Below are 26,921 nucleotides of genomic sequence, written 5' to 3'. Positions count from 1 at the left end.
CCATACTGTGCTAGCTATGCTTTCTACTGAGATATACTGTACTAAGCTATACTGTACTAGTTATGCTTTCTACTGATCTATACTGTACTAGCTATGCTTTCTACTGAGCTATACTGTACTAGCTATGCTTTCTGCTGAGCTATACTGTACTAGTTATGCTTTTTGAGCTTTACTGTACTAGCTATGCTTTCTACTGAGGTATATTGTACTTGTTAAGCTTTCTACTGAGCTATATGGTACTAGCTATGTTTTCTACTGAGCTACTGTCCATTGCACTAGATATAGAATACTTTATACTGAGCTTTACTGTACTAGCTATGCGTTCTACTGAGCCATACTGTACTAGCTATGCTTTTACTGAGCTACATAGTACTAGCTATGCTTTCCACTGAGCTATATGGTACTAGCTATGCTTTCTACTGAGCTACACAGTCCTAGCTATGTTTTCTACTGAGCTATATTGCACTAGCTATAGTATACTTTCTACTGAGCTTTACTGTACTAGCTATGCACTCTACTCAGCATTACTGTACTAGCTATGCGCTCTACTGAGCTATACTATACTAGCTACACTTTCTAGCGAGCTATACAGTTCTTGCTATGATTTCTGTTTACCTGTACTTCACTAGTTGTGCTTTCTACTGATCTACACTGTACTAGCTATGCTTTCTACTGAGCTAAACTGTACTACTGTAGCTACACTTTCTAGTGAGCTATACAGTTCTTGCTATGATTTCTACTTAGCTATACTGCACTAGTCATGCTTTCTACTGAGCTTTACTGTACTAGCTATGCTTTCTAATAAGTTACACTGTACTAGCTATGCTTTCCACTGAGCTATATGGTACTAGCAATGCTTTCTACTGAGCTACATGGTCCTAGCTATGTTTTCTACTGATCTATATAGCATTAGCTATAATATACTTTCTACTGAGCTATACTGTACTAGCTATGCATTCTACTCAGCTATACTGTACTAGCTATGCTTCTAATGAGCTATACTGTACTAGCTATGCTTTCTACTGAGCTATACTGTACTAGCTATGCTTTCTACTGAGATATACTCTACTTGTTATGCTTCTACTGAGCTATATTGTATTAGCTATGCTTTCTACTGAGCTATACTGTACTAGCTATGCTTCTAATGAGCTACACTGTACTAGCTTTGCTTTTTACTGAGTTCTACTGTATTTGTTATGCTTCTACTGAGCTATATTGTATTAGCTATGCTTTCTACTGTGCTATAGTGTACTAGCTATGCTTCTACTGAGCTATACTGTACTAGCCATTCGTTCTACTGAGCTATACTGTATTAGCTATGCTTCTACTGAGCTATACTGTACTAGCCATTCGTTCTACTGAGCTATACTGTATTAGCTATGCTTCTACTGAGCTATACTGTACTAGCCATGCGTTCTACTGAGCTATACTATACTAGCTATGCTTTCTACTGAGTTATACTGTACTAGCTATGCTTCTACTGAGCTTCATTGTCCTAGCTATGCTTTCTACTGAGCTATACTGTACTTGCTATGCTTTCTGCTGTGCTACATAGTACAAGATATGCATTCTAATGAAGTATACTGCAACTGGTGTGCTTTCTACTGAGCTATACTCTACTTGCTATGCTTTCTAATGAGCTATACTGTACTTGCTATGCTCTCTACTGAACTATACTGTATTAGCTATGCTTTCTACTGAGCTATACTGTACTAGCCATGCATTCTACTGCGCTATAATGCACTAGCTATGCTTCTACTGAGCTACACTGTACTAGCTATGTTTCTACTGAGCTATACTGTACTAGCTATGCTTTCTACTGAGCTATGCTGTACTTGCTATGCTTTCTGCTGTGCTACATTGTACAAGCTATGTGTTCTACTGAAGTATACTGCATCTGGTGTGCTTTCTACTGAGCTATACTATACTAGCTATGCTTTCTACTGAGCTATACTGTACTAGCTATGCTTTCTACTGAGGTATACTGTACTAGCTATGCTTTCTACAGAGCTATACTGTATCAGTTAAGCTTTCTATTGAATTACACTGTACTAGCTATGCTTTCTATTGAACTACACTGTTCTAGCTATGCTTTTTACTGAGCTATACTGTATTAGCTATGCTTTCTACTGAGCTATACTGTACTAGCTATGCTTTCTACTGAGGTATACTGTACTAGCTATGCTTTCTATTGAACTACACTGTACTAGCTATGCTTTTTACTGAGCTATACTGTATTAGCTATGCTTTCTACTGAGCTATACTGTACTTTCTATGCTTTCTACTGAGCTATACTGTATTAGCTATGCTTTCTACTGAGCTATACTGTACTTGCTATACTTTCTACTGAGCTATACTGTATTAGCTATGCTTTCCACTGAGCTATACTGTACTTTCTATGTTTTCTACTGGCTAAACTGTATTAGCTATGCTTTCTAATGAGCTATAATGTAATTGCTATGCTTTCACCTGAATATACTGCATCTGGTGTGCTCTTTACAGAGCTATACTGTACTAGCTATGCTTTCTTTTGAGCTATACTGTACCAGCTAAGCTTTGTATTGAGCTACACTGCACTAGCTATGCGTTCTACTGAGCTATACTATACTAGCTATGCGTTCGACTGAGCTATACTGTACTAGCTATGCTTCTACTGAGGTATGCTGTACTAGCTATGTTTTCTACTGAGCTATACTGTACTAGCTATGCTTTCTACTGAGCTATACTGTACTAGCTATGCTTTGTACTGAGCTTTGCTGTACTAGCTACGCTTTCTACTGAGCTATACTGTACTAGCTGTTCTTTCTATTGAGCTTTACTGTATTAGCTTTGGTTTTTACTGAGCTACATGGTACTAGCTATGTTTTTTACTGAGCTATACTGCACTAGCTACCGTATACTTTACTGAGCTATACTGTAATAGCTATGCTTTCTACTGAGCTACACGGTATGTTGCTGCTATGTTTTCTGTTGACCTGTACTGGACCTGCTATGCTTTCTGCTAAGCTGTACTATACCGGCTATGCCCTCTATTATACTGTACCTGCTATACTTTCTGCTGTACTGTACCTACTATGCCTTCTTCAATACTATACCTGCTATGCTTTCTGCTGAGCTATGCTATACCTGCTATGCGGTCTAGCGAGCTATACCGTACCTTCCATGCTTTTTGTTGAGCTGTACTGTATCTGCTATGCTTCCTTCTGATCTATGCTATGCTTTCTGGCACGCTATACTGTACTTGCTATACTTTTTGTTGAGCTTTACTGTACCTGCTATGATTTTTAACTATATTGTTTCTGCTATGCTTTCCAAGCTAAGTTATCTGAGCTATATGGTACAGTACCTGATAAGACTTTGCCTACTTTGCTTTTAGTAGTGTATTTACTGCTAGGAATACTTTCTGCTAAGCTATATTGATATATATATATATATATTGAGTAAGCAGGATAACACTTTATATGCAGTATAAAAAAACATTATGGTAATGTAAAAAACTATGAAAGGGCAATACAGGAACACTCACAGCAAGAGTCTTGCAAAGCAATTGAGATAACTAATTCATATCATTATTGTATATAAAAAACTTATTATTCATAGATGGCTATGATAAATATAAATATTCTGGATGAAAGACATGAAATACACTTGTTTCACACTATAAAATAAAACATAAGCTGACTTTAAACAATAAATGCATTGTAAGACATATCTCTTGATTAATGTTATTTAAACCTAGAAGTATCAAAAATAAAACCTAAAGTAAACTCAAAATCAATGCAAAATTCCTTACTATACACATAGTCATATGAACATATTTGTTACTGTTTAAAAAATATAAAGGTATTATGATCAGGGAATAGGAAAGTATACAACACTTCATGTATAAATAAAATAGTGCGTAAAATATGTATATATATATATATATAAATATACATAAATATATATATATATATATAATACACATATATAAAATATATATATTACTGTTATTAATTATTATAAAGATTAGTAATTTATTTTATAATCAATTAATTGCTTTAAACAATGAAGCAATTTTATATGTGACTGAATTATATATGTTGTTTAAGATATATATATACATATATATATATAATTTTTCTGTAGATATTTGATTTACTAATTTATTCAATTAGAATAAATAAAATATTTATTAATACTACTACAATGTTTAATTACCCTTTAAAAATAAACTGATTATTAGAAGTTTAAGAAAATTAATCATATAGAAATCTGGGTTGGGGATTTTTTTTTATTCCTGCCAGCTGTGAGCAGAGAATCACTGAAGTGTGACTTTCATATCCAATTTTAGATTCTGAATCTTGATGAGAACACATATGTAGGTTTCAGTTACCACCATGCTAGTTTCACTTCTCATTTTTAAAGAAACAAAAAATTATAATTCAGCTGAAATCTTAGACTAAAAGTATTTTCAATTATATCATGTATTTTATATAACAATAAATCTGGCATATCATTTTAAACTTAAAAACATATATTTTTTAAACTAGTAATTTAGTTTAGATGAATTTTTGTCTTGAATTCCAATTTATCTTTATGACTTATAAATATGAATAGTTATATATAATTATATTATAATTGTTTAAAGAAAGGCTACCATTCAAGACATATATTTATATTATATTACTTAAATTAAATTCTGTATAGATACAGTGTGTATATATATATATATATATTTTATTTTTTTATTTTATATATATATATATATATATATATATATAGAGGTACAAAGAAAAATTAGATGTTGTTTTATATGTGAAACATTTAGGTTTCTACGTTAATGAGTAGAAACTTACCTTCAGCGTAGTTTTATCCGTATTAGATACAAAATAATCACATGATTACATTGATATCTGTTATCCCTTAAAACTAAAATTTTACCACATTTTAAAATATTAATCCCTATTGGCATGAAAGCTGAAATAATATATAGTTTTCACAATTTAAGTGACCACTTTCTTTTTAGCATGGCTACAAAGAAAAATATAATTTTTACAAAAAGAAAAACTTTACAATTGCGGTCCATTATTATAATTCAAAAGACAAATAGAAGTCTATAGATCTGTTTGACTTACCTGATGTTATCAGGACCATGGTCCCTTGTCCCCAGATATCCATAGCATAGTAGCACATTAATAAAATCATAAACTGACGCTATACAAAATTCAATCTAATATACAGAAGTTTACTAACTTTTCTATAAATAAGGATTTCCACCATGACTGACTCTGCCTAAAAAGTACTGACTAATTAGAAAAATCTACAGAATTTTAAAACATCTTATATAGAAGATATTAATATATAATTTATGAAGTCTCTTAAAAGAAATCTGTGTTTTAAGACACCATAGAAATGTAAAACTGAAACTCCAAAATTACTATTTTATGCTTACATTTAAAAAAAAAAATGTTTTAAAACAAAAGGTCAGGAAACAAAAAAATTACCTGATGTGATGGTGACCATCTGTCCAGGTCCCCAGATATCAAGAGCCCAGCTCACAGTGTCAACATTAAATGGGCTAACATTACTTTATTTCCCCCGCTGACACCCAAAAAGATTTTATATGATATATTGAAAATCATGAAAGTATGATATATGAGGAATATTATTTCAATCTGACTGTCATATAAAGCAGCATAAACTGAATCTAGCCATGATGAATCATTTAAATCCAATGTCTATGATTTTTTTAAATGTTAAAACAAACAAATAGCGTAAGTCATCGCAATTTCAACAACAAAATAAGAGGGAAAGGCTGAAATGTTCTTACCTGAGGTTATGGTGACCATGGTGCCGAGACCCCATATATCGAAGTAGTCACAGTGACACAAACAAAGGTCACTAGATGGCAAATACTGCTTGAGTTACTCTAATGTGTGTCTACTCAGTAACTTTTTAGAATATCACTAACTCATATCAAAATATAATAGGGATCATTTTAACTTTAACACTAATTTATAATCAAATCTATAAAATGGTCTCAAGAACTTTTTGTATATAATAAAAAAATATAAATACAATTCTATAACTTATTTGTAATGTTAACATGTTTAACGCCACACAGTGTGAACAAAATCTTAACAAAAACCCAGAATTGTACAAATAAATATAAAGTGAGTAAAATATGTGATACCTAAAGTAACTTTAAGTGGGTATCTGGTCCTCAAATGTCAAAGAAGGCATCGCCCACACAGCAAAATGTAATGCTTTTCCCTAAAAAGTCACTTAAGTCTTCTTGTTTAATAACCAACTTTTTTATGTGCCATAAAAACTATTTAGCAGGTGAAAGACATTAACAATATTAGATTATTTTTATGTCACAAAAATAGAGAAATGAGGCATGAGTTGAATATTTACCTGATGAGATTGTTACAACAGTGCCTTGTCCCCATATGTCAAATCTGTTGTACACAGTGCCACGGCTAGCATCTTGCTATTATTAGAACTTTTTTAAGAATGACATGCTTATGGAGATTTCTTGTAACCCATGAGACATGGCCAGCATCCCCTCTCTATCTTTTCTCGCATGGCTTTGAAATGAAAGCATGGTTTACACACAAGGCTTTATCTGCTCCCTAAATATTGACTCAGGAGTTTTAGAGAAGAATTGGGAGAGGTAAAGTGCTAAACAAGCAAGGTATTCCTGAGGCAGATTTACAAATCCTGTCTAAAAAAATAAACAGTATAAACTTAGACTAGACAGTCTACTCCTGCACCAGATTTATCACAGTGATCCGGCCTGGATGATAAATGTGGTGCATGGCTAGACACTTTGGGGGTCATTTATTAAGACCAGCATTTTAGACACCTGTCTTAATAAAGCCCTATAGCTGGCCATGGATCGCTGGAGTTATGGTGCAGACCTCTTCATAACTTTGGCGGATCCACTGCTGCTTCTAAATGTCAGACAGCTTTCTAGTTGTCTCACATTCAGACCGTTTTCTATGCCTGAAACAAGCGTAGAAAATGGTAAATAAGACATGCCTGCTGGCCTGTCCCCTTCCCCTCCCACACCACGCCCACTTTTGTAGACCAGACATGAGCAGGGAGAAGTCGCAGATTGTGGCGCAACGGCAGTATGTGCCTTAAATATGCCTAATTTAGGCGTATTTCAGCTTGATAAATGACCTCCTTTTATCTAAATTTAAACCAGTTTGTGCCACAATGTTAGTAATTTTGGTATACTTGTATTGTCAGCCATGCCTCTTCCTGTTAAGCTACACTACCTTATTAAGCAAGACATGATGGCTTACCATTTTTGGTGCATTTAGTTCATAAAGAGGTCTAAACTTGATTGCCACATTATGAACTATAGCAATGCATCAAATGTGGAGCATTTTATACCCTATTCTAGGCACAATCACTTTACAGTGTGGGCCATTGTGTCTCAATGTCTTTTCCTGCATTTTGAGCACTTGGTTATGAAGCAACTGAGATATTTACATCCCCACAAAAGGTGTATTCCAATTATAGCAAGTTGTCCCCTATCCACAGTATAAGGGATACCTATTAGATCAATGGGGATCCTACCATTGGAAACCCCACAGAATATGAAAATGGGGACTATGTACCTTTTTGGGCCCCCCAAAATGAACAGAGCAGCAGGACTGGCATGTGCACTGCTTCTCTGTTTTCTCTATGGGAGTTTTAGAAATAGCCAATCGCTGTACTTGGCTGCATTCAGAACTTCCTGTGCCATGTAGTTACTTTCGATGAGTACTGCTGGTTATGATGCCTCGTGTCCCACGTGTCAGGAGATGGCCGGGGTTATCAGAACATTGCTGACTTAGGAGGACAGACGAGATGGCGAGTTTGGATCTATTCTAATCCACCTCCTTACAGCAAGAGGATAAATTAATACTGGCCATCTCCTGACATGTGGAACACAACATGGGACGCTGAGGCATCGTAACCAGCAGTACTTAGCGAGTGTAACTACAGCTGGGCCGTCCCTGATGCATGTGGAAGCGGTAACAAAGTTGCGCTGAATACAATATGAATTACTATTAACTGACCCCATAAGGACAATCTGATATAACAACTAAGTTAGCTGTCTTCTAAAAACTTCAGAGAGATTCTCCTTAGCAATTCGGCTAGAGCTTTGTAAAGATGACTCTTTAGACCCTGTTTTCTAGTAAAAAGAAACATATTTCCATAGATCATATTACAAAAAAGTATAACATTCGTATTCAGTACAATTATGACTATAGCAAATTTATATAGTTTCTATTATATTTTACTACTTAAAGGGGTTATCCAAGACCTATAATGCCCCCCCCCCATATGTCCAGGCCCCTCACACAGATAGTACTTACCTCGCTCCCCAGCACCCCCGTCACTTTTGATGCCGCACAGCAGTTGCAGCATTTTCCCATCGTGGGAGTGAGGTAAGCACTATGTGTGTGGGGCGCCCAGACATTTTGGGGGGCATTATAGGCCTTGGATAACCCAAAAACAAAAACCTTAATTTATTTATTTTTTGCATCTCCATATTCTGATAGCAATAACATTTTTATTTTTCTGACATCAATACCTGTTTATTATTTTTTAAACAGTGAGCACTGCAGTGTATTTAATCGCACACATAAGACACGTCACTTGCTGTCGGCCTGCAGTGCATCAGCTGCTAACCTGTCAGCATAGAGCCACAAAACAAACTGACAACAAGGACTAATGGGAGTTGTCTGGCTGGCTTCTATCTCTGTATACCAGCACTCCATTCTTATACTTGTTATCTTTCAGACAATTGAAATTATTGTAATCTAGTGGACACAGCTACGTAGATGTCACGGTCCCTCCCATGACAGAGGTAAGAAGATCTGAGAGACTGGCGTCACGTGAGGGTATCTGACAGTCTCTCTGTTTTCTCCTTGCAGTGTTTTTGTTTGGTAATGACCACATCTCTTGTCAGGTGCAGCTTGTGGTCATTACTGAGGCTCTATTTAGTTCTGACTCACACTGCTTACCATGCGGTTGATATTTCCTGCTGTAGTTGGTTGAGCTGGTGTGTTGTTCCTTTGGATCTCCTGCTCCTCCATTCTTCTTTAAGCTAAGCGCATCTTGTTTTGCATTTTGTTGTTCGCTTGTGTTTGTTGTTTTTTAGGCCTCAGGGAGACGCTGGTTCCTTCATCTGGGAAGGAACCAGTAGTCTCATTCCTTGCCGCCACTACTAGGGATTTCCAGGGTCTCCAGGGCTAAGGTTCCGGTGTATGAGTATTTCTAACTTCAGGGTCTACTCATATTGGCAGGAGTCAGGGAGTGGTCTAGGAGGTCAGCATTCCTCTCCCTTAGCTTTGAGGCCAAGACTCCAGACTATTTCCTTCTGTGTGTTATCTGGTGTTTTCCCCTCCCCATTACCTGAGACAGTACATTACAGTTCAGTGGAAACCTGTGCCACTCAACCGCTTGACAGGCCCACTTCAGCCTCACATCCTAAAGGGTAGATTAGGTTTACAAAAACCTTGATAGGAGGTTCAGAGCTCTTCTATAAGCAGTTGGTAGGCAAAGTCCAGGTATACACAGGCATTCTGGCCCACCTGGACAATCAGAGTACCTCAGGGTCATAGGTACAACTATGGTCAGCATTTGCCATCTTACCCTGACTCTATGTGTGATTTAACAAAACCGCTATATACCAACTATTCAGGTAAGACTGCACAAGTTTATATTGTTGAGAACTGATGAGTGTACTATTACTTTATGATATATATTTTTCAAAATAATCCATTGATGTCTTGATGATATTATTAAAAGTTATGTTTTACTGAGATTGTCTTTTCCAGTAGGGGTATGCTTCTGGTTTCTGATATTTGCAATTCAAGAACGTGCCACAGGTACTCTTAGTAGGTGGTCCTTACCTGCAACAGTTACATGTTGCATGTGACGCATTCTGTCTTTACCTCCCCTTTCTCCCCCTTTATCCCTCTATACCTGAACTGTTTGCAACTGGATGTAGTGACCAGTCATGTATTGCTTTACTTGTATTGATTTTGCATTATATGTTTTTTTTGTCTATTCTTGTTCTAAACCAAAACTTAGTTCTGCAGGTTCTGCTCCAGGAAATCAGTATACTGTGGAAACACAGAAGACAGATATATTGTTAGATATGATAGATCAAATATTAGGCAGCAGAGCAACTGTCTTAGGGCTTCTTTAGGCTACATGCACACAAACGTTGTTTGTTTCCGTGTCCTTTCCGTTTTTTTTGCGGATAGGATGCGGACAACTTCATTTCAATGGGTCCGCATTTTTTGCGGACCCATTGAAATGAGGTTGTCCTCATCAGTATGTCCGTTCAGTAGCCCCGCAAAAAAAATAGAACATGTCCTATTCTTGTCCGCTTTAGGCATTGTTACAATGGATCCGCAAAAAAAAAAATGGATGGCATACGGATGTCATCCGTTTTTTTTTGCGGATCCGCAATTTGCAGACCGCAAAACACATACTGTCGTGTGCATGTAGCCTTAAAGACACTTTTTTCCTGTGTTTTAAAATGCATTTTAAAAAGCCATGCACTTCAAGTATTTTATATATTTTTTTTTATTATAGGTGCTTTTATTTAGTATTATCTCGTACATGCATTTTTCCTGTTGATAAAGGTGAAATTCATAAGCCTGTGGGGGAAGAATGTCATACCTAGAACATGATGCATTTTAGTAACCATCGGTACCATAATAGTATAGGGCAGGCAGGCATGGATATGCAGAATACTGATATGATATTTTGACCACATGGGCACTGCCCAATCAGGAGCCGGACCAATGTTGTCATTTCATATTTATAGCACCATGGAATGAATGGCGCTTTAATAATAAATAATAATAATACATAGTTAGGGTCCATTCACACATCCGCAAGTGTTTTGGGGTCGGCAAATTGCAGATCCGCAAAACACGGGCACCGGCCATGGGCATTACGCATTTTGCGTACCGCACATGGCTGGCACTTTAAATAGAAATGCCTTTTCTTGTCCGTGTCTGTGGACAAGAATAGGACATGTTATATTTATTTGCGGAACGGAAGAGCGGATGCGGAACGGAAGTGTGGATGCACACTGCACACTGTGTGCTGTCTGCATCTTTTGCGGCCACATTGAAAATTAATCCGGACCCATTTTGCGGACGTGTGAATAGACCATAACAGACCAGCTCTAGTGACAGAGATCAGCGAAAACCAATAATTTCTGTTTAGGCTTTTGTATATGACAATCAAGGGGAAAAATTAAGGCCGGATCCCCTTTGATTGTGCAACTGTGATTCCCTGTGATGTGATCTATACTAATATCTTGTTTGTGTAGGCAACCGAGCTTCTATTAAAATACGCCAGATTTCATTGATTAGCTTATGTTAGGCCATACTTAGAAATCAGGTAACTATAACCTTTGTACTTATTAGCAGTGATGGTCAGTTCGCATTGTTCGCCAGCGAACACATGCGGGCTGCCATCTTGACTCACCCGTCCAGGCGATGCACAGATAAGCTCTTACCTGTGCCTGTGCCGGGAGCCGGTCTGAAATCAAATGCGGTCACCGGGAGCAGGCAATTCCGAGAACAGCCGCAGGGGGCCTTCATCGGGCTGTTCTCTGAACTGCCTCCCGGTGACCGCATTTGATTTCAGACCGGCTCGCGGCACAGGCACAGATAAGGGCTTAACTGTGCATCGCCGGACGGGTGAGTCAAGATGGCAGCCAGCATGTGTTCGCTGGCAAACAATGCGAACTGACCATCACTGCTTATTAGTACACAAGATAATGTACTTGCATTTATAAGTATATGCAGGTATATAATTCTATAATATTATTAAAAATGTATCAAAATTCCACTAAGAGATAAAAAAAAATACTGTACAATGCATCTGGAAAGTCTTCCGACACTTTACATTTTTTTACATTTTATGTTGCATCGTTGTGCTTAAATAAAATTTAAAAAAAATCTATTTTCCCTATCAATCTGAACTCAATACCTCCTAATGAGAAAGTCAAAACTGAATGTTAGAAAATTTGGAAGATTTATTAAAATGGAAAAAAAAATTTTTTAGCATGGATGTAAGTATTCAGAAATCTTGCTATGACATGAAATTTAGCTCTGGGGGTTCCCATTTCTTTTGATCATCTTTAAGATGTTTATACACCTTGACTTGAGTCCACTTATGAAAAATTCAGTCGATTGGCCATGATTTGGAAACCCCACCCTGTCTATATAAGGTCTCGCAGCTGACAATGCATATCAGAGCAAAAACAAAGCAATGAGGAGGAATGAACTGACAGGATTGTGTGGAAGCCCAGATCTGGAGTAGGCTTTCTGCTGCACTGAAAATTCCCAAGAGCACATTGGCCTCCATAAGTCTTTAATGGAAGATGTTTGGAACAACCAGGACTGTTCATAGAGCTGGCTGCCTCACCGATTTAGTAAGTTAACAGGGTAGAAGGGCCTTGGTAAGAGAAAAGAGCAAGACGCCAGTGACCACTGGAAACCAAGATCTTACTTTTGGCCTCAATTCTAATGTTCATGTTTGGAGGAAAACATTTACTGCTCATCACCTTCCCAATACCATCCCTAAAGTGAAACATGGTGGTGACAGCATTGTGATGTGGGGCTGTTTTGCAGCGACTTGGACAGAGAGACTGTCAGACTTGAGGGAAAGCTGAATGGAACAAAGTACAGAAATATTCTTAGTGTAAAACTGATCCAGAGTTCTCTGGACCTGTTCTGAGTGCTCACCATCTAACAAGACAATGACCGTAAGCACACAGCTATAACAACACAGGAGTGGTTTATGGACAACTCTGTGAATGTACTTGAGTGGCCCAGCACATGCCATGACTTGAACCCAATTCAACATCTCTGGAGAAACCTTAAAAAAACAGTCCCCATGCAAGCTGCCAGAGCTTGAAATGATCTGCTGGGCAAAATGGCTGAAAATCACCAAATCCAGATGTGCAAACTTTGTGGCATAATACCCCAGAAGAATATAGGCTGTAATCACTGCCAAAGGTGCTTCAACTAAGTACTGAGTAAAAGGTCTGACTACTTATGTCAATGCAATATTTCAGTTTTTCTTTTTCAATAGATTAGCAAAGATTTAGAACATCCTGTTTTCACTTTTCACGGTCATTATGAGGTATTGACTGCAGAATGATGGGGGAAAACCCTCATCCACTTCCTCTTGTATTTGACATAGTCCTTGTGGGTCCCCAACAGCCACAAGGCAGTTAGCAGAATGTGGAAGTTGTCCTTCTTCGACCATACCTTCTTTCAGCAGTATGAGCATTTGGCCTGAGTATGCAACAAACTTCCCCAATGAACGGCCACTGCCTGGGCTCCCTGCTGAGGTATTCCTGTGTATGATGTAATCATTGACTGCTTTACACTGCTTCTACAAATGATCCAGCATATGTAAGGTGAGATTTCAGTAAGTTGGAAAGTTGCAGATCAAGCAGTGCAAAAGAAGACTGCTTTGTTGCTGCAAGTCCAGGAGGGTGTTGTTAGCCACATAACGCTCACACACTGCCCTGTAAATGATCAGCACCTTCTGCAATCCACTATACATTTGGAGAAGCAGTAGTTTTAGGAGGATAAGCAGTAGCTGATGTTGATAATGACAACAACACTGTACTGTTTGTGGATGTGGCCTGACTGCTAGAATGATGACAGGGAGAAGAACCCTCTTGTTCACATTGCTGTCCATGAGCAGGTCATGCCACCTCATATACTGAAGGAGAGCCATAGCTCCTACATTTGTTCTTGAATTGATATGGCTTATTTTTGTCTAAAGAGCTTGCACAATGTGATAGTTTTATCATCCAGAACTGTGAGAAAAATTTGCCAAACGGGAGACACTCGAACAGAGCTACCACCAGCAGAAGACTTCAACCACCACAGCTTTCCCTGGGTTTCACAATTGTTGAGCCTGCACCAACAGCAGCATCATCATCACCTGTTCCCAAGCTAACCAGAACATGAGCAGATCACCCCAGCAGTTTTTATGTTTTGCCCATACATTGGCTCTTTATTGCCCCCGCCACACTCTTCTTCTGATGTCATAACCTTCTTATAACCAGGATCTGGACTGGTTCCCACATCCTGCCCAACACACAATCTGTGTCACTATCACCAGGGCTATCAGTTCCCCTACCACCCCTACCATGTCTACAATTGCCACTACTACTACCAATAATACAGCTATGCATTTCACTCATGTCCTCCACCTCTTCCTGAAACTCCTCCTCATGGTAGTCCCAATGCTGACTGTTCTCATACAATGCATCAACAGAAAAAATATCTGGAATAATCTTCCTTAGCACCCACTGTGTTTTGCTTTAGGCGAAAAGAAGGTGCTCCACCAACAGCTTCTTTCTGCCCTAAAATTAACAGTTTAAAGGGTTGTCCAGTTTCTATTACTTGCTGCACATGTGTTGGTAACAGCACATGCATACAGCAAGTAATAACCATTATTTAACTATAATATAATATAAATAATTAATCTTTTCATGCAGGGCCTCTGACCTTCGTGCTGGAAGTGCCCTGGGAACATGGCCGCTGATGAAGAGTTCCGTCATTCAGTGGCTTCCATTCACTTATACTGGGAACGGACAGGAAAACAAAGTCATGTGCAGTCCTTCCTTAGTGTAAGTGAATAAAGGCTGCTGATCGACAGAACTTTACTTCAGTGGCCATGTTCCCATGCAGGTCAGGGGACCTGTATGTATGTACCATATTTTTCGCCCCATATGACACCCCCCCCCCCCAAAAAAAAAGTGGGGGAAAAATGCCCCTGCATATTATGGGGCGAATACTAATGAGTGCTTCCATTATGGAAGTGGTCATTAGTACCGGAGGACCGGGAAGTGGTGAAGGCTCTGTACTCACCGCTTCCTGGTCCTTGGCTGTTGGCTGTGCAGTGGCTGTGCACAGAGTGACCTCACGCTGTGGACGACGGTTCACAGCACAGCCGACAGCAGGAGGAAGAAGATAGCGGGCGGTGAGGAGTGGCGGCATCCAGGAGCAGGAGAGGTAAATGTTTTTTTTTATTTTGTGATCTGAGGCTGAATTATGGCTGGGGGCTGCGTACATATGGCTGGGGGCTGCGTACATATGGCTGGGGGCTGAGTACATATGGCTGGGGCTGATTAAGACTGGGGGCTGATTATATGACTGGGGGCTGATTTACATATGGCTGGGGACTGATCACATATAGCTGGGGCTGATATGAGGCATGGGGTCTCATCTGAGGTCTGATTGGGGGTCTTCTTTATATTGGGCTCTGACCTGAGGTCTGATTAGGGGTCATTCACATTGGGGTCTGATCTGAGAACTTATTAACACTGGGGATCTGATTGGGGCTGTGACCTGAGGTCTGATAAAAAATATTTTTTTCTTATTGTCCTCCTTTAAAACCTAGGTGCGTCTTATGGGCCAGTGCGTCTTATAGGGCGAAAAATACCAATAGTTTAATACTGTGCCAATAGTTTAATACTGATTATTACTAGATGCATACATGTGCTGTTACCAACACATGTATAACTTGTAATATACATGGGCCAACCTCTTTAAGGAGGAGGAACAGGAGAAATGCACTGAACTCTGACTCAAAGACACAATGTCAAACTCAGAGCTAACATCAATATAATTCTGCTGTGAATGACACAGAACAACATCTCAGGTACAATAGTCTGCGATAAACAGAATTTTTGTAAAAAATTTACAAGACTTTTTAGAACAAAATGCACAATTAGACAGAGCCCACTACAATGTAACAGTGAGTGACACAGAACAACATGTCAGGTGCACTAGTCTTTAATAAATGTATTTTTTGTAAAAATAAATAAATAAATTCAGCACTTAAGAAAAAAAAATGCCAATACACTATAAAAATCCACTACAATATGTGCTGACTTTCTGGAAAACATATTGGGTCCAATTTGGCACACTTATTAATATAAAAACTTTGCACTACAATAAAGATGAACAAACCAGTCAAGATTCTTTTCAAGTCCAGTATGCTGATTTTTTTTTTTAAAGTTTGGTTTGGAACCCAATCGATTTGGGCCGAACTGAAGTTGCTCCAATTTCCCTGAAATTTGGTATATAACCCCCTCTAGCCTCTAGAACTATTTTGTTTTGAAAACTTGTTATTTATTTTCATTTATTTTTTAGGGTTTTTCCCCTCCCTGCTCACCAAGCTCTGTAACGCAATGACAGCAATAATAAATGATGTCTGAGTGACTCTGACATACATGGCTATAGGTGAATGCACATTTGTCAGTGTTATCATACAGCATGTTTAAAAAGACACAGCTCCAGCACGTCAAAAATTGTCCCTCATCTGGGGCAGATGATGTTTAAACACACAGTGTTATGAGATAAAATAAAAGAGGCTTGGGGAAAGTGATAGTTGGCAAGTGGCATTAATGGAATGATGCAGGTTGCAACAGCAGCTATACAGAAAGTGATGGTTGGCAAGTGGCATGAAGCAGGGGACAGCATACAGCAGCTGTACACTATGGAAGGTAGGCAGACAGACAGCAAGAGTGGCAAGATGGGGCACTGGCAGCAAGGAGAGGACCATTGATCGCTTTCAGCCTGCCTGGACTTTGAGAAAATTTCTGTATTGATGCAGTAATCACGTACATTTATGCTGAACCTTGAAGAGGTTATCCCATGCCTAATGTATAAAATAAAAATCCGACATCATATAGTAGATGAAAATCTCTTTCTTTCTTTCAAAATTCTTTTTATTGATTTACTTATATCGAAAGTGCTCTAGTGTGACATGAAAACAATGACATAAAGCATTACCATTGTCATATCCAAGTTATGCGAACATCTGAGCGTTGGAACATAAATAAGCTTGCATTGTTGTACAGTATCTCATTGTACATCATGTCAATTTTGACAACTATAGCAGTTAATAAGGTCAGTATAGCCAAGCTGATTCTACAGATTGAGAAAATTATCGCTTTATTCTAGACCATAATCAAATATTGCTTGTGTATAGCAGTTTGGGATTGGTTGGCAAGGATGAAGGTGAACCGAGGGGAGGATGGGGTGGAAAGGAGGGAAGGAAGGTAGTGTGGGGAAGGGGGTGGGTAATAACAAATAATTGAAAATCTCTTTCTAACAAAGCTAGAACCAGCCCTGTACCTCACTTGGATCCAGAGATCTTCCCATTCATTTCTCTGCTAGATTTATATCAGGCTGGCAGCTCAAGGGAGTGTCTTTTCTGCTACAGCTCAGGGGGCGTGTTCATGCTCTCCCTATCACAGCTCAGGAGGCTGATGAAGGATGAAACTGAGCATGTGCGGCCTTCTCAGTGAGCTGGACAAAGAAATAAGAAATAAAAACAGCAGGTGGCGCTGTAAAAATACATTTTATTAAATAACTCACTGGCTATGCTAACTGTTCAATCATGGCCTCATGCACACGACCGTTGTTTTATTCCGTGTCAGTTGCGCAGTTTTTTGTGATTTTCTGCGTACCCATTGATTTTCAATGGGTCCGTTGAAAACTCGGCTAATGCACCGTTTGCCATCCGCGTCTGTGATCCATGGTTCCAGTCCGTCCAAAAAATATAACCTGTCCTATTATTTCTGCGGAAAATGGTTTGCAGACCCATTCAAGTCAATAGGACCGCTAAAAAACAGGGAGGCACACAAGATTGTCATCCGCGTCCGCGCGTCTGCGTCCGTTTTATTCCTATCATTTGCATGGCAAACCTGTCTTAGACTTTTTTTTTACATTCCTTTATGTCTGGTGGTCCTCCAAAAATAAAGGAAGACACACGGAAACAAAAACGGAAACGGATCACGGAACAATGAAACCCCATTTTGCAGAACGGAACACAACAACGGTCGTGTGCATGAGACCTATATGAAATTACAAAGTATAGTACATGAAAAGTGACGATTGAGGCATTAGTGGCATGATACAGTTGCTGAGATAATTTTCCTGGCAGACACTGTAACACCCAATCACCCTTTTTCACAGCCCAGCACAGACGGCGTTCTGCTCGTTCTGCTAGGGCACCTCCATGCCTGCTGTATCATCCAGGCTTTCTGTTGGCCTGTGAGCCAATCAGGGCAAGCCCTTCCCCAACTTCCTCTCAGGGTCATGTGAGAACCCTCATTCTTGCTCCCTAGTGCTTTTTTCCCACCGACATGTACACTAAAATGGTGCCACTTGCCGTTTTTTTGGATTTATTGAAAACAAACTCAGAAAGATTTGGTTTCATGCCTGTCTGAGAAATAGCAAAGTACTGGGTCGCTCATCCTTACACTTCAATATACAGTGACTATGACATGAAAAAAGATGTCAGGTCAGTTACACTAGTCAGTACTTAATTTAACCCCTTAAGGACACAGCCTTTTTACACCCTAGGACCAGGCCATTTTTTGCAAATCTGACCAGAGTCACTTTAAGTGCTGATAACTTTAAAACGCTTTGACTTATCCAGGCCGTTCTGAGATTGTTTTTTCGTCACATATTGTACTTCATGACACTGGTAAAATGAAGTTAAAAAAAATATTTTTTTTGCACCAAAAAATACCAAATTTAACAAAAATGTGGACAAATTAGCAAATTTCAAAGTTTCAGTTTCTCTACTTCTGTAATACATAGTAATACCCCTAAAAATTGTGATGCCTTTACATTCCCCATATGTCTACTTCATGTTTGAATTATTTTGGGAATGATATTTTATTTTTTGGGGATGTTACAAGGCTTAGAAGTTTAGAAGCAAATCTTGAAATTTTTCAGAAATTTACAAAAACCCAATTTTTAGGGACCACTACAGCTCTGAAGTCACTTTGCGAGGCTTACATAATAGAAACCACCCAAAAATGACCCCATTCTATAAACTACACCCCTCAAGGTATTCAAAACTGATTTTACTAACTTCATTAACCCTTTAGGTGTTGCACAAGAGTTATTGGCAAATGGGGATGAAATTTGAGAATTTCATTTTTTTGCCTAATTTTCCATTTTAACCCATTTTTTCCACTAACAAAGCAAGGGTTAACAGCCAAACAAAACTGTATCTTTATTGCCCTGACTCTGCCGTTTACAGAAACACGCCATATGTGTCCGTAAACTACTGTACGGCCACACAGCGGGGCGTAGAGTGAAAGGTGCGCCATATGGTTTTTGGAAGGCAGGTTTTGCTGGACAGTTTTTTTGACACCATGTCCCATTTGAAGCCCCCCTGATGCAACCCTAGAGTAGAAACTCCATAAAAGTGACCCCATCTAAGAAACTACACCCCTCAAGGTATTCAAAACTGATTTTACAAAGTTTGTTAACCCTTTAGGTGTTGCACAAGATTTAATGGAAAATAGAGATACAATTTCAAAATTTCACTTTTTTGGCAGATTTTCCATTTTAATATTTTTTTTCCAGTTACAAAGCAAGGGTTAACAGCCAAACAAAACTCATTATTTATGGCCCTGATTCTGTAGTTTACAGAAACACCCAATATGTGGTTGTAAACTGCTGTACGGGCACACGACAGGGCGCAGAAGGAAAGGAATGCCATACGGTTTTTGGAAGGCAGATTTTGCTGGACTGGTTTTATTGACACCATGTCCCATTTGAAGCCCCCCTGATGCACCCCTAGAGTAGAAACTCCAAAAAAGTGACCCCATTTTAGAAACTACGGGATAAGGTGGCAGTTTTGTTGGTACTAGTTTAGGGTACATATGATTTTTGGTTGCTCTATATTACACTTTTTGTGCGGCAAGGTAACAAGAAATAGCTTTTTTGGCACCGTTTTTTTTTTTGTTATTTACAACATTCATCTGACAGGTTAGATCATGTGGTAATTTTATAGAGCAGGTTGTCACGGACGCGGCGATACCTAATATGTATACAATTTTTTTTATTTATGTAAGTTTTACACAATGAATTAATTTTTAAAACAAAAAAAAGTTTTAGTGTCTCCATAGTCTTTTTAGTTTTTGGGCGATTATCTCAAGTAGGGTCTCATATTTTGCGGGATGAGATTACGGTTTTATTGGCACTATTTTGGGGTGCATATGACTTTTTGATCGCTTGCTGTTACACTTTTTGTGAAGTAAGATGACAAAAAATAGCTTTTTTTACACCGTTTCTTTTTTTTTTTTTTTACGGTGGTCACCTGAGGGGTTAGGTCATGTGATATTTTTATAGAGCCGGTCAATACGGACGCGGCGATACCTAATATGTATACTTTTTTTTATTTATGTAAGTTTTGCACAATTATTTCATTTTTGAAACAAAAAAAATCATGTTTTAGTGTTTCCATAGTCTAAGAGCCATAGTTTTTTCAGTTTTGGGGCGATTATCTTGGGTAGGGTATGATTTTTGCGGGATGAGATGACGGTTTGATTGTTACAATTTTGGAGTACATACAACTTTTTTGATCACTTTTATAAACTTTTTTGGGAAGTAAGGTGGGCAAAATTTCAATTTCATCATAGTTTTTAATTTTTTTTTTTTATGGCGTTCACCGTTTGGGTAAAGTAACATGACCGTTTTATAGATCAGGTCGTTACGGACGCGGCGATACCAAACATGTGTAGGGAATTTCATTTTTTTTATTTTTAATCAGTGATAAATGTGTTTTTTGATTTTTACTTTATTTTCACTTTTTTTCACTTTCTTTTTGACCCAGACCCACTTGGTTCTTGAAGATCCAGTGGGTCTGATGTCTGTATAATACAGTACAGTACAATATATAGTACTGTACTGTATTTTACACTTTGTCTGAACAGATCTATGCCTTTCAGCACAGATCTGTTCAGCACCATGGACATCAGGACGCCTGAGAAGGCGTCCTGTTGCCATGGGAACCTTCCCCGTCTGCTCAGTTATGGTCAGAACTGCGCAGACGGGGAAGGGTAAGGACGGGGCTTGGGGGGCTGCCTGGGAGCTCTCTCCCTCTCCATTCGGAGGGGCTGCAAAGGCACAGCAGCCCCCCGATGGGAGAGGGAGGGAGCTCCCTGCGCTGTTAACCTTTTCCATACAGCGTCCGTACGGACCGCTGTATGGAAAGGGTTAAACGGCTGACATCGCATCACCGATGTCAGCCGTTTATACCAGGGTGCCAGCAATGTGCTGGCACCCTGGTATACCCACTAGACGCCAACGATTACGCAATGGGAGGCGGGCGGGGGATCGCGATCCCGCCTGCCGCACCGCCCGCCTCCCGCACTGCCCGCACCGCCCGCAACCCTCCCCCTGCACCTCCCACCGGGCAAAAATCACTAAGGGGTGCAGGGGGGGGGATACAGATGCATTTTAGGAATACTAAAGTTTCTGATCCCCGCGGTCAGGGACCGCGGGGATCAGAAACTGCAGAAATCGCAGCAAACCGCAGGTCTGAATTGACCTGCGGTTTGCCGCGATCGCCGACATGGGGGGGTCACGGGACCCCCCCGCGCATTTAGCCTAGGTGCCTGCTCAATGATTTGAGCAGGCACCAGGTTCCGATCACTGCCAGCCGCACGGCAGTGATCGGAAATACACAGGGCGTACATGTACGCCCTGTGTCCTTAAGTACCAGGGCACAAGGGCGTACCTGTACGCCCTATGTCCTTAAGAGGTTAATAAACTTAGCAAGATTTTTTATATATTTTTTTTATGCGTAACTGGAAAGAGTATACTACAATGCATGGTGACTCTGATGTAAAAAAAAAAGGAAATGTGAGATAGTCCACACTGTCGTGAGCTAGGCGAGTGTGCTTATCGGTCACGATCCCCCTTTTGCACTAAACATCCTTTCGGACACAGGTCAAGCCAGCACAAACAGCCTGCACAAACAGTAGTCCAGGGGTTCATCGCTTCTCAGAGCGTCCACATCGGCCGTTAACCCGATGTAGTCGGACACCTGTTGGTCTAGGCGTTCTCTGAGGCTGGATCCGGAGGACGGCTGTCGATGGGTTGGCTGCAAGAATGATCTCATATCTGAAGTCACCAACACATCTTCAAACTGCCCTCTTCTTGCATGCGCTGTTGGATTGGTACCCGCAACTGTTTTTCTGTGAGTGAAAATTCCTCTGCCAGTGCCCGCAAAAGCAGAATGCAGCATTTATCGAAGCAAGGACTGGAAGTGCTGCATTCTGACAGCCCTCTGTGATGGTGGCAACATTTCCGCCATTTTGTGTTTGTACCGGGGGTCTCAGTACGTTGCCACCCAGTACTGGTCCTTGCCCTTTATGCTTTTTATACAGGGGTCCCTCTTCAAACACTGGAGCATGAAGGCCCCCATTTGCACTAAACTGGAAGCGGTGGCCTGTCTCCTGCTCATCATCCAGGATAATGTCGTCCTCATTCTCCTTCCCCCAGCCACGGACAACACCAGGGATCCCAGAAAAGTTTAAAGCATGCTCTTCTTGCTCCTCCTCTGTCCCGGTACCATCCTCCTCTGACTTCTCTTCAGACTCCTGTTGTTGACTTGTCTCAGATGGAGTAGCCCCCCCTGGGAATTCATCCAGCATTGCGACTTCCTCATCTTCTTGCTCCTGCTCCTCGACGGCTTGATCAATGACACGACGCAATGCACGCTCCAGAAAGAACGCGTAAGGTACGATGTCACTGATGGCGCCCTGGCTGAGACTTACCAGTTTGGTGATGTCATCAAATGGCCGCAGAAGTCTGCATGCGTCGCGCATGAGAAGCCACTGACGCAGTGAAAAAATAAACAAGCTCCCCAGAACCTGTCCTGCCGCAGAGTTCGTACAGGTAGTCGTTAACTGCACGTTTCTGCTGGAGAAGCCTATCAAGCATATACAAGGTGGAGTTCCATCGCTTCTGGCAGTCACAAATCAGACGTCTGACGGGCAGGTGGTGTCGCTGCTGAATGTCAGCAAGGCGATCCATGGCTGTGTAAGATCTTCTAAAATGGCCAGAGATTTTCCTGGCCTGCCGCAAGATGTCCTGGACCCCGGGGTATTTGGCAACGAATCGCTGCACGACTAAGTTCAGGACGTGTGCCATGCATGGCACGTGTGTCATTTTGCCCTGTTTCAGCGCGCTCAGCAGATTGGCACCGTTGTCGCACACCACTTTACCAACTGTCAAATTGAGCGGGGTTAGCCACTGATCGGCCTGTGACCACAGAGCTCAAAGCAGTGCAGGACCGGTGTGGCTCTTGGCTTCCAGGCACAACAGCCACAGCACTGCATGGCAACGTCTCACCTGGCACGTCGAATAGGTTCTGGGAAGCTTGGGGGGGCGCAGCGGAAGAGACAGTAGCAGCGGAAAAGGAGGAGTCAGCCGAGGAGGAGAGGGAGGATGGAGTAGGAGGAGGAGAAGAAGAGGCAGGCCTGCATGCATGCTGTAACACCAAATTTACACGGGTGCCACAGGTTGCATGCTTGATGGCCGTCAGAAGGTTCACCCAGTGGGCAGTAAAAGTTATGTACCTTCCCTGCCAGTGTTTGCTAGACCACGTGTCTATGGTCAGATGTATCTTGGCACTGACACTGTGTGCCAGAGATACATTTACTTGCCGCTGAACGTGGCCATATAGCTCTGGGATGCCCTTCTGGGAGAAATATTTCTTTCCGGGGACCTTCCATTGCAGTGTTCCAATGGCCACAAATTTTCTAAAGGCCTCCGAGTCCACCAGTTTATATGGCAGTAGTTGGCGGGCTAGCAGTTCTGACAAGCCAGCGGTCAGCCGTTGGGCAAGAGGGTTATCCGGGTTATCCAGCGTCATCAAGTCATCAAGGCGTCATCAAGTGCAAGAGTATTGCCAATCCTCCCTCGCCGAGATCGTGTGTAGAGTCATAGTTCTCACATGGTCCCTCCAATAGATGACCCGGTGCGCATTGAGCTTTTATGGAATAAAGTTCCTTGTTTATACATTGGAGTCCACCAGGTAATCTATTGGAGGGACCACATAAGAACTACGACTTTACACATGATTTTGGCGAGGGAGGATTGGCAACAAGTGTCTTGAGCTTTATCTTTTGCCATCCTCCTTGGTGACGTGAGTAAAGACTTTTCCATTGACCAATGACCCTGAGGTGTTTAGAGTCACTAGAACACTCTTGCACTAATATGTAATTTATGTTTTTTATCCTTTTATGATCAGTCCACATCTCTCCAACTAGCACTATCTCCCTTACCACAAAGGGTGAATCTCAAGGGATTACTGATCCCGGATTAATCCCTTTGAGCCAACTGGCCACTTTTGCTTCTATAATTTTCAATACTGTGTCCAACACTGGGGATATTTCCATCAGCTGCTTTCCATCCCATCACCTGTATTTCTGGCGCTCCACTGGTTCTTCCTTTTTTATTTAATTTTTTCTCTCCATTTCATCTTCCTCTGCCTGTCATTTTCAAAATGACCCTGTGACAAAAGTCCCTATAAAAGAGCAGTATTTGTGGAAGAAGGTATATCACACTCCTGCCTCACTCCGTTTTTTTGGGGGGCAACTGGTAAATCACACCATTAGAAATTATTTCTTCCAATAGTGTTTTTCACTCTGTGTAGCTGCGGTAACGCATCAAAACTGCAAACAAATGCTGCACTACCTAAATGCACTATATAGAACGTATATTATTGGTATATAACACCCCTGCTTCAATCAGTTTTTTTGGGGGTCGAATGGTATATCACACCAGTAGAAATAATTGGTTCCAATAGTGTTTGTCACTCTATGTAGCTGCGATAACGCAGCACAACTGCAAACAAGTGCTGCACTACCTAAATGCACTTTATAGAAATTATATTATTGGTATATAACACCCCTGCTTCAATCAGTTTTTTTGGGGGTCGAATGGTATATCACACCAGTAGAAATAATTGGTTCCAATAGTGTTTGTCACTCTATGTAGCTGCGGTAACGCAGCACAACTGCAAACAAGTGCTGCACTACCTAAATGCACTTTATAGAAATTATATTATTGGTATATAACACCCCTGCTTCAATCAGTTTTTTTGGGGGGGCAACTGGTAAATCACACCAGTAGAAATGATTGGTTCCAATAGCGTTTGTCACTCTGTGTAGATGCGGTATCGCAGCAAAACCGCAACCAAATGCTGCACTACCTAAATGCACTATATAGAAAGTATATTATTGGTATATCACACTCCTGCCTCAATCAGTTTTTTGGGGGGGCAACTGGTATATCACACCAGTAGAAATTATTTGTTCCAATAGTGTTTGTCCCTCTGTGTAGCTGCAGTATCGCAGCAGAACTACACAGAACTACTGCACAATACAATTGCATTATAATATACTTTATATGTTAGAAAGTATATTCTAAGTATATTACACCCCTCAGTATGTCACACCTATCGATAGCACACCTATACCAGTCCTTAAAAGGACTTTTGTGGCCCTATTAGCTAGCGTTTTGTGTCCCTAACAGCCTGTCCCTGCTCCACACAGCACTCTCCCCCTACACTGGCAAAACACTGAATGTAAAATGGCGCCTAGATGAGGTTTATTTATAACGTAGGGGGTATGTCCACGTGCTGAAACGTCTCAATTGGCTGTCCTGTACCACCTAATGGTTGTCATGGGTCAAAGTTCTTCACATTATAAAAGAATATGGCGGACGCGAATATCGCCTTATGTTCGCCCATTCGGGGAACCGCGAACAAGCAAAGTTCGCCGCGAAACGACCCCCGGGCGAACCACAAGGCCATCTCTAAATATCACATTACTCAGTTTAGTAATTGCACACACAATTTATATGAAGCATTACAGTGCTGGCAGGCAATGGGAGCTTTCAAGTATCTAACCTGAGCTAAATGACTGATTCTGCTTTTACATGATATAATTGCTGCTGTATCTGTATATGTATTTTTTCACTGCTATTATTCAGTAAATCACTTACCCACTTAGCCATTATTTGAGCCCATTTATTGCCATATCCCAGAATTCACAGTGAAACAGGAAGGGAAACTATTAAAACTGGGAAATAACATACTGTATATTCTTTGGTTCAAACCGCTTTCACAGGCAATTTTTTCCTGACTGCAGCAGTGCTGTGCCTGGGTACTCCTCATGACCACTGCAGCCAGTCACTGGCATCAGCAGTTTTTGGCCATATACTGCTGAGGCCATTGATTGGCTGCATTGGTCATTTGTGTTATACAGGCACATTGCTGTTGCTGCCAAGAACTTCATTTATGCTAACCTGATGAAGGGGACCAAAGCTTCTCTGAAACGCGTTGTTTCTTTTTTTGTGCACATTTTAATTAAATAAAGAAGACCTTTCTTCATTCAAGACTGTCTATACAGGGTTTTTGAGCGCCAGATCAGGAACTTTGTCTTTCTCTTAAAGCACCTTTTGGAGGGACTGGACATCCCTCTCCAAAGAAACTACGACCTGCGGCAGCACACCCGACGACAATATATTTTATAACAAGCTTTCAATAGGGTTATGCCTATATTAGCACAACCCTACAAGGTGAGCCTCCATTGCACGTTTTTTATATTATAAACACCATTTATAGCGTACTACCCTATTGTACGCTTTTTACTGTGCGCCAAATATCTAGACACGTCCGTAATTCCAAACAACTGCCAAGAACATGACATCATGACTGCTGCAGCAAGGAGGATTACAGCAGCAGCATTAGTGCAAAAGGCCTTGAACCAGTGAGTATATGTTTTTATAATGCCTGTTTGCATTATTTTGAACTCAGACAACCCCTTCAAGTGCCAAACAGGCCTGGTCATAAAGGGATTAAGCCATTCATGTAAAAAAAAAAAGTCACTGTAATGTGACATACTTGTGTAACAGAGGGTTGCAATGCAAGAGATTACCATAAATGGAAAAAATAATAATTGGTATATGACTGAATGGAGATGTATGTAATGGATGAGTGGCATGGGAATGTCAACTAGGTTTTTGTACAGGGCTACAACACTGTGCTGCCACCCC

General features: G+C 40.4%; 1 protein-coding gene, 1 long non-coding RNA gene and 2 gene segments (V, D, J or C); 1 reads left to right on the top strand and 3 right to left on the bottom strand.

Moving 5' to 3' along the window:
* The window catches only part of LOC122923233, a 306,484-nt gene that overhangs the window by 6,962 nt on the left and 272,601 nt on the right, over positions 1 to 26,921 (bottom strand). The window contains 1 exon segment of the C gene segment in view: positions 5,813 to 5,859. Within this exon segment, the coding sequence occupies positions 5,813 to 5,859 (47 nt within the window).
* LOC122923246 overlaps positions 1 to 26,921 on the bottom strand; it is a 386,426-nt gene that overhangs the window by 207,708 nt on the left and 151,797 nt on the right. Inside the window, 1 exon segment of the C gene segment in view lies at positions 6,400 to 6,443. Within this exon segment, the coding sequence occupies positions 6,400 to 6,443 (44 nt within the window).
* LOC122923226 overlaps positions 1 to 26,921 on the bottom strand; it is a 151,474-nt gene that overhangs the window by 120,214 nt on the left and 4,339 nt on the right. The gene's annotated exons all lie outside the window — the stretch shown is intronic.
* The window catches only part of LOC122923288, a 172,523-nt gene continuing 151,411 nt past the window's right edge, over positions 5,810 to 26,921 (top strand). Inside the window, exon 1 of the long non-coding RNA XR_006387265.1 lies at positions 5,810 to 5,855. This is a non-coding gene — a long non-coding RNA (uncharacterized LOC122923288). The remainder of the gene's footprint in view (positions 5,856 to 26,921) is intronic.

Source organism: Bufo gargarizans, chromosome 1 (genome assembly GCF_014858855.1).
Source record: "Bufo gargarizans isolate SCDJY-AF-19 chromosome 1, ASM1485885v1, whole genome shotgun sequence".
Lineage (NCBI taxonomy): Eukaryota > Metazoa > Chordata > Amphibia > Anura > Bufonidae > Bufo > Bufo gargarizans.
This window is presented reverse-complemented; position numbering and strand designations above follow the sequence as displayed.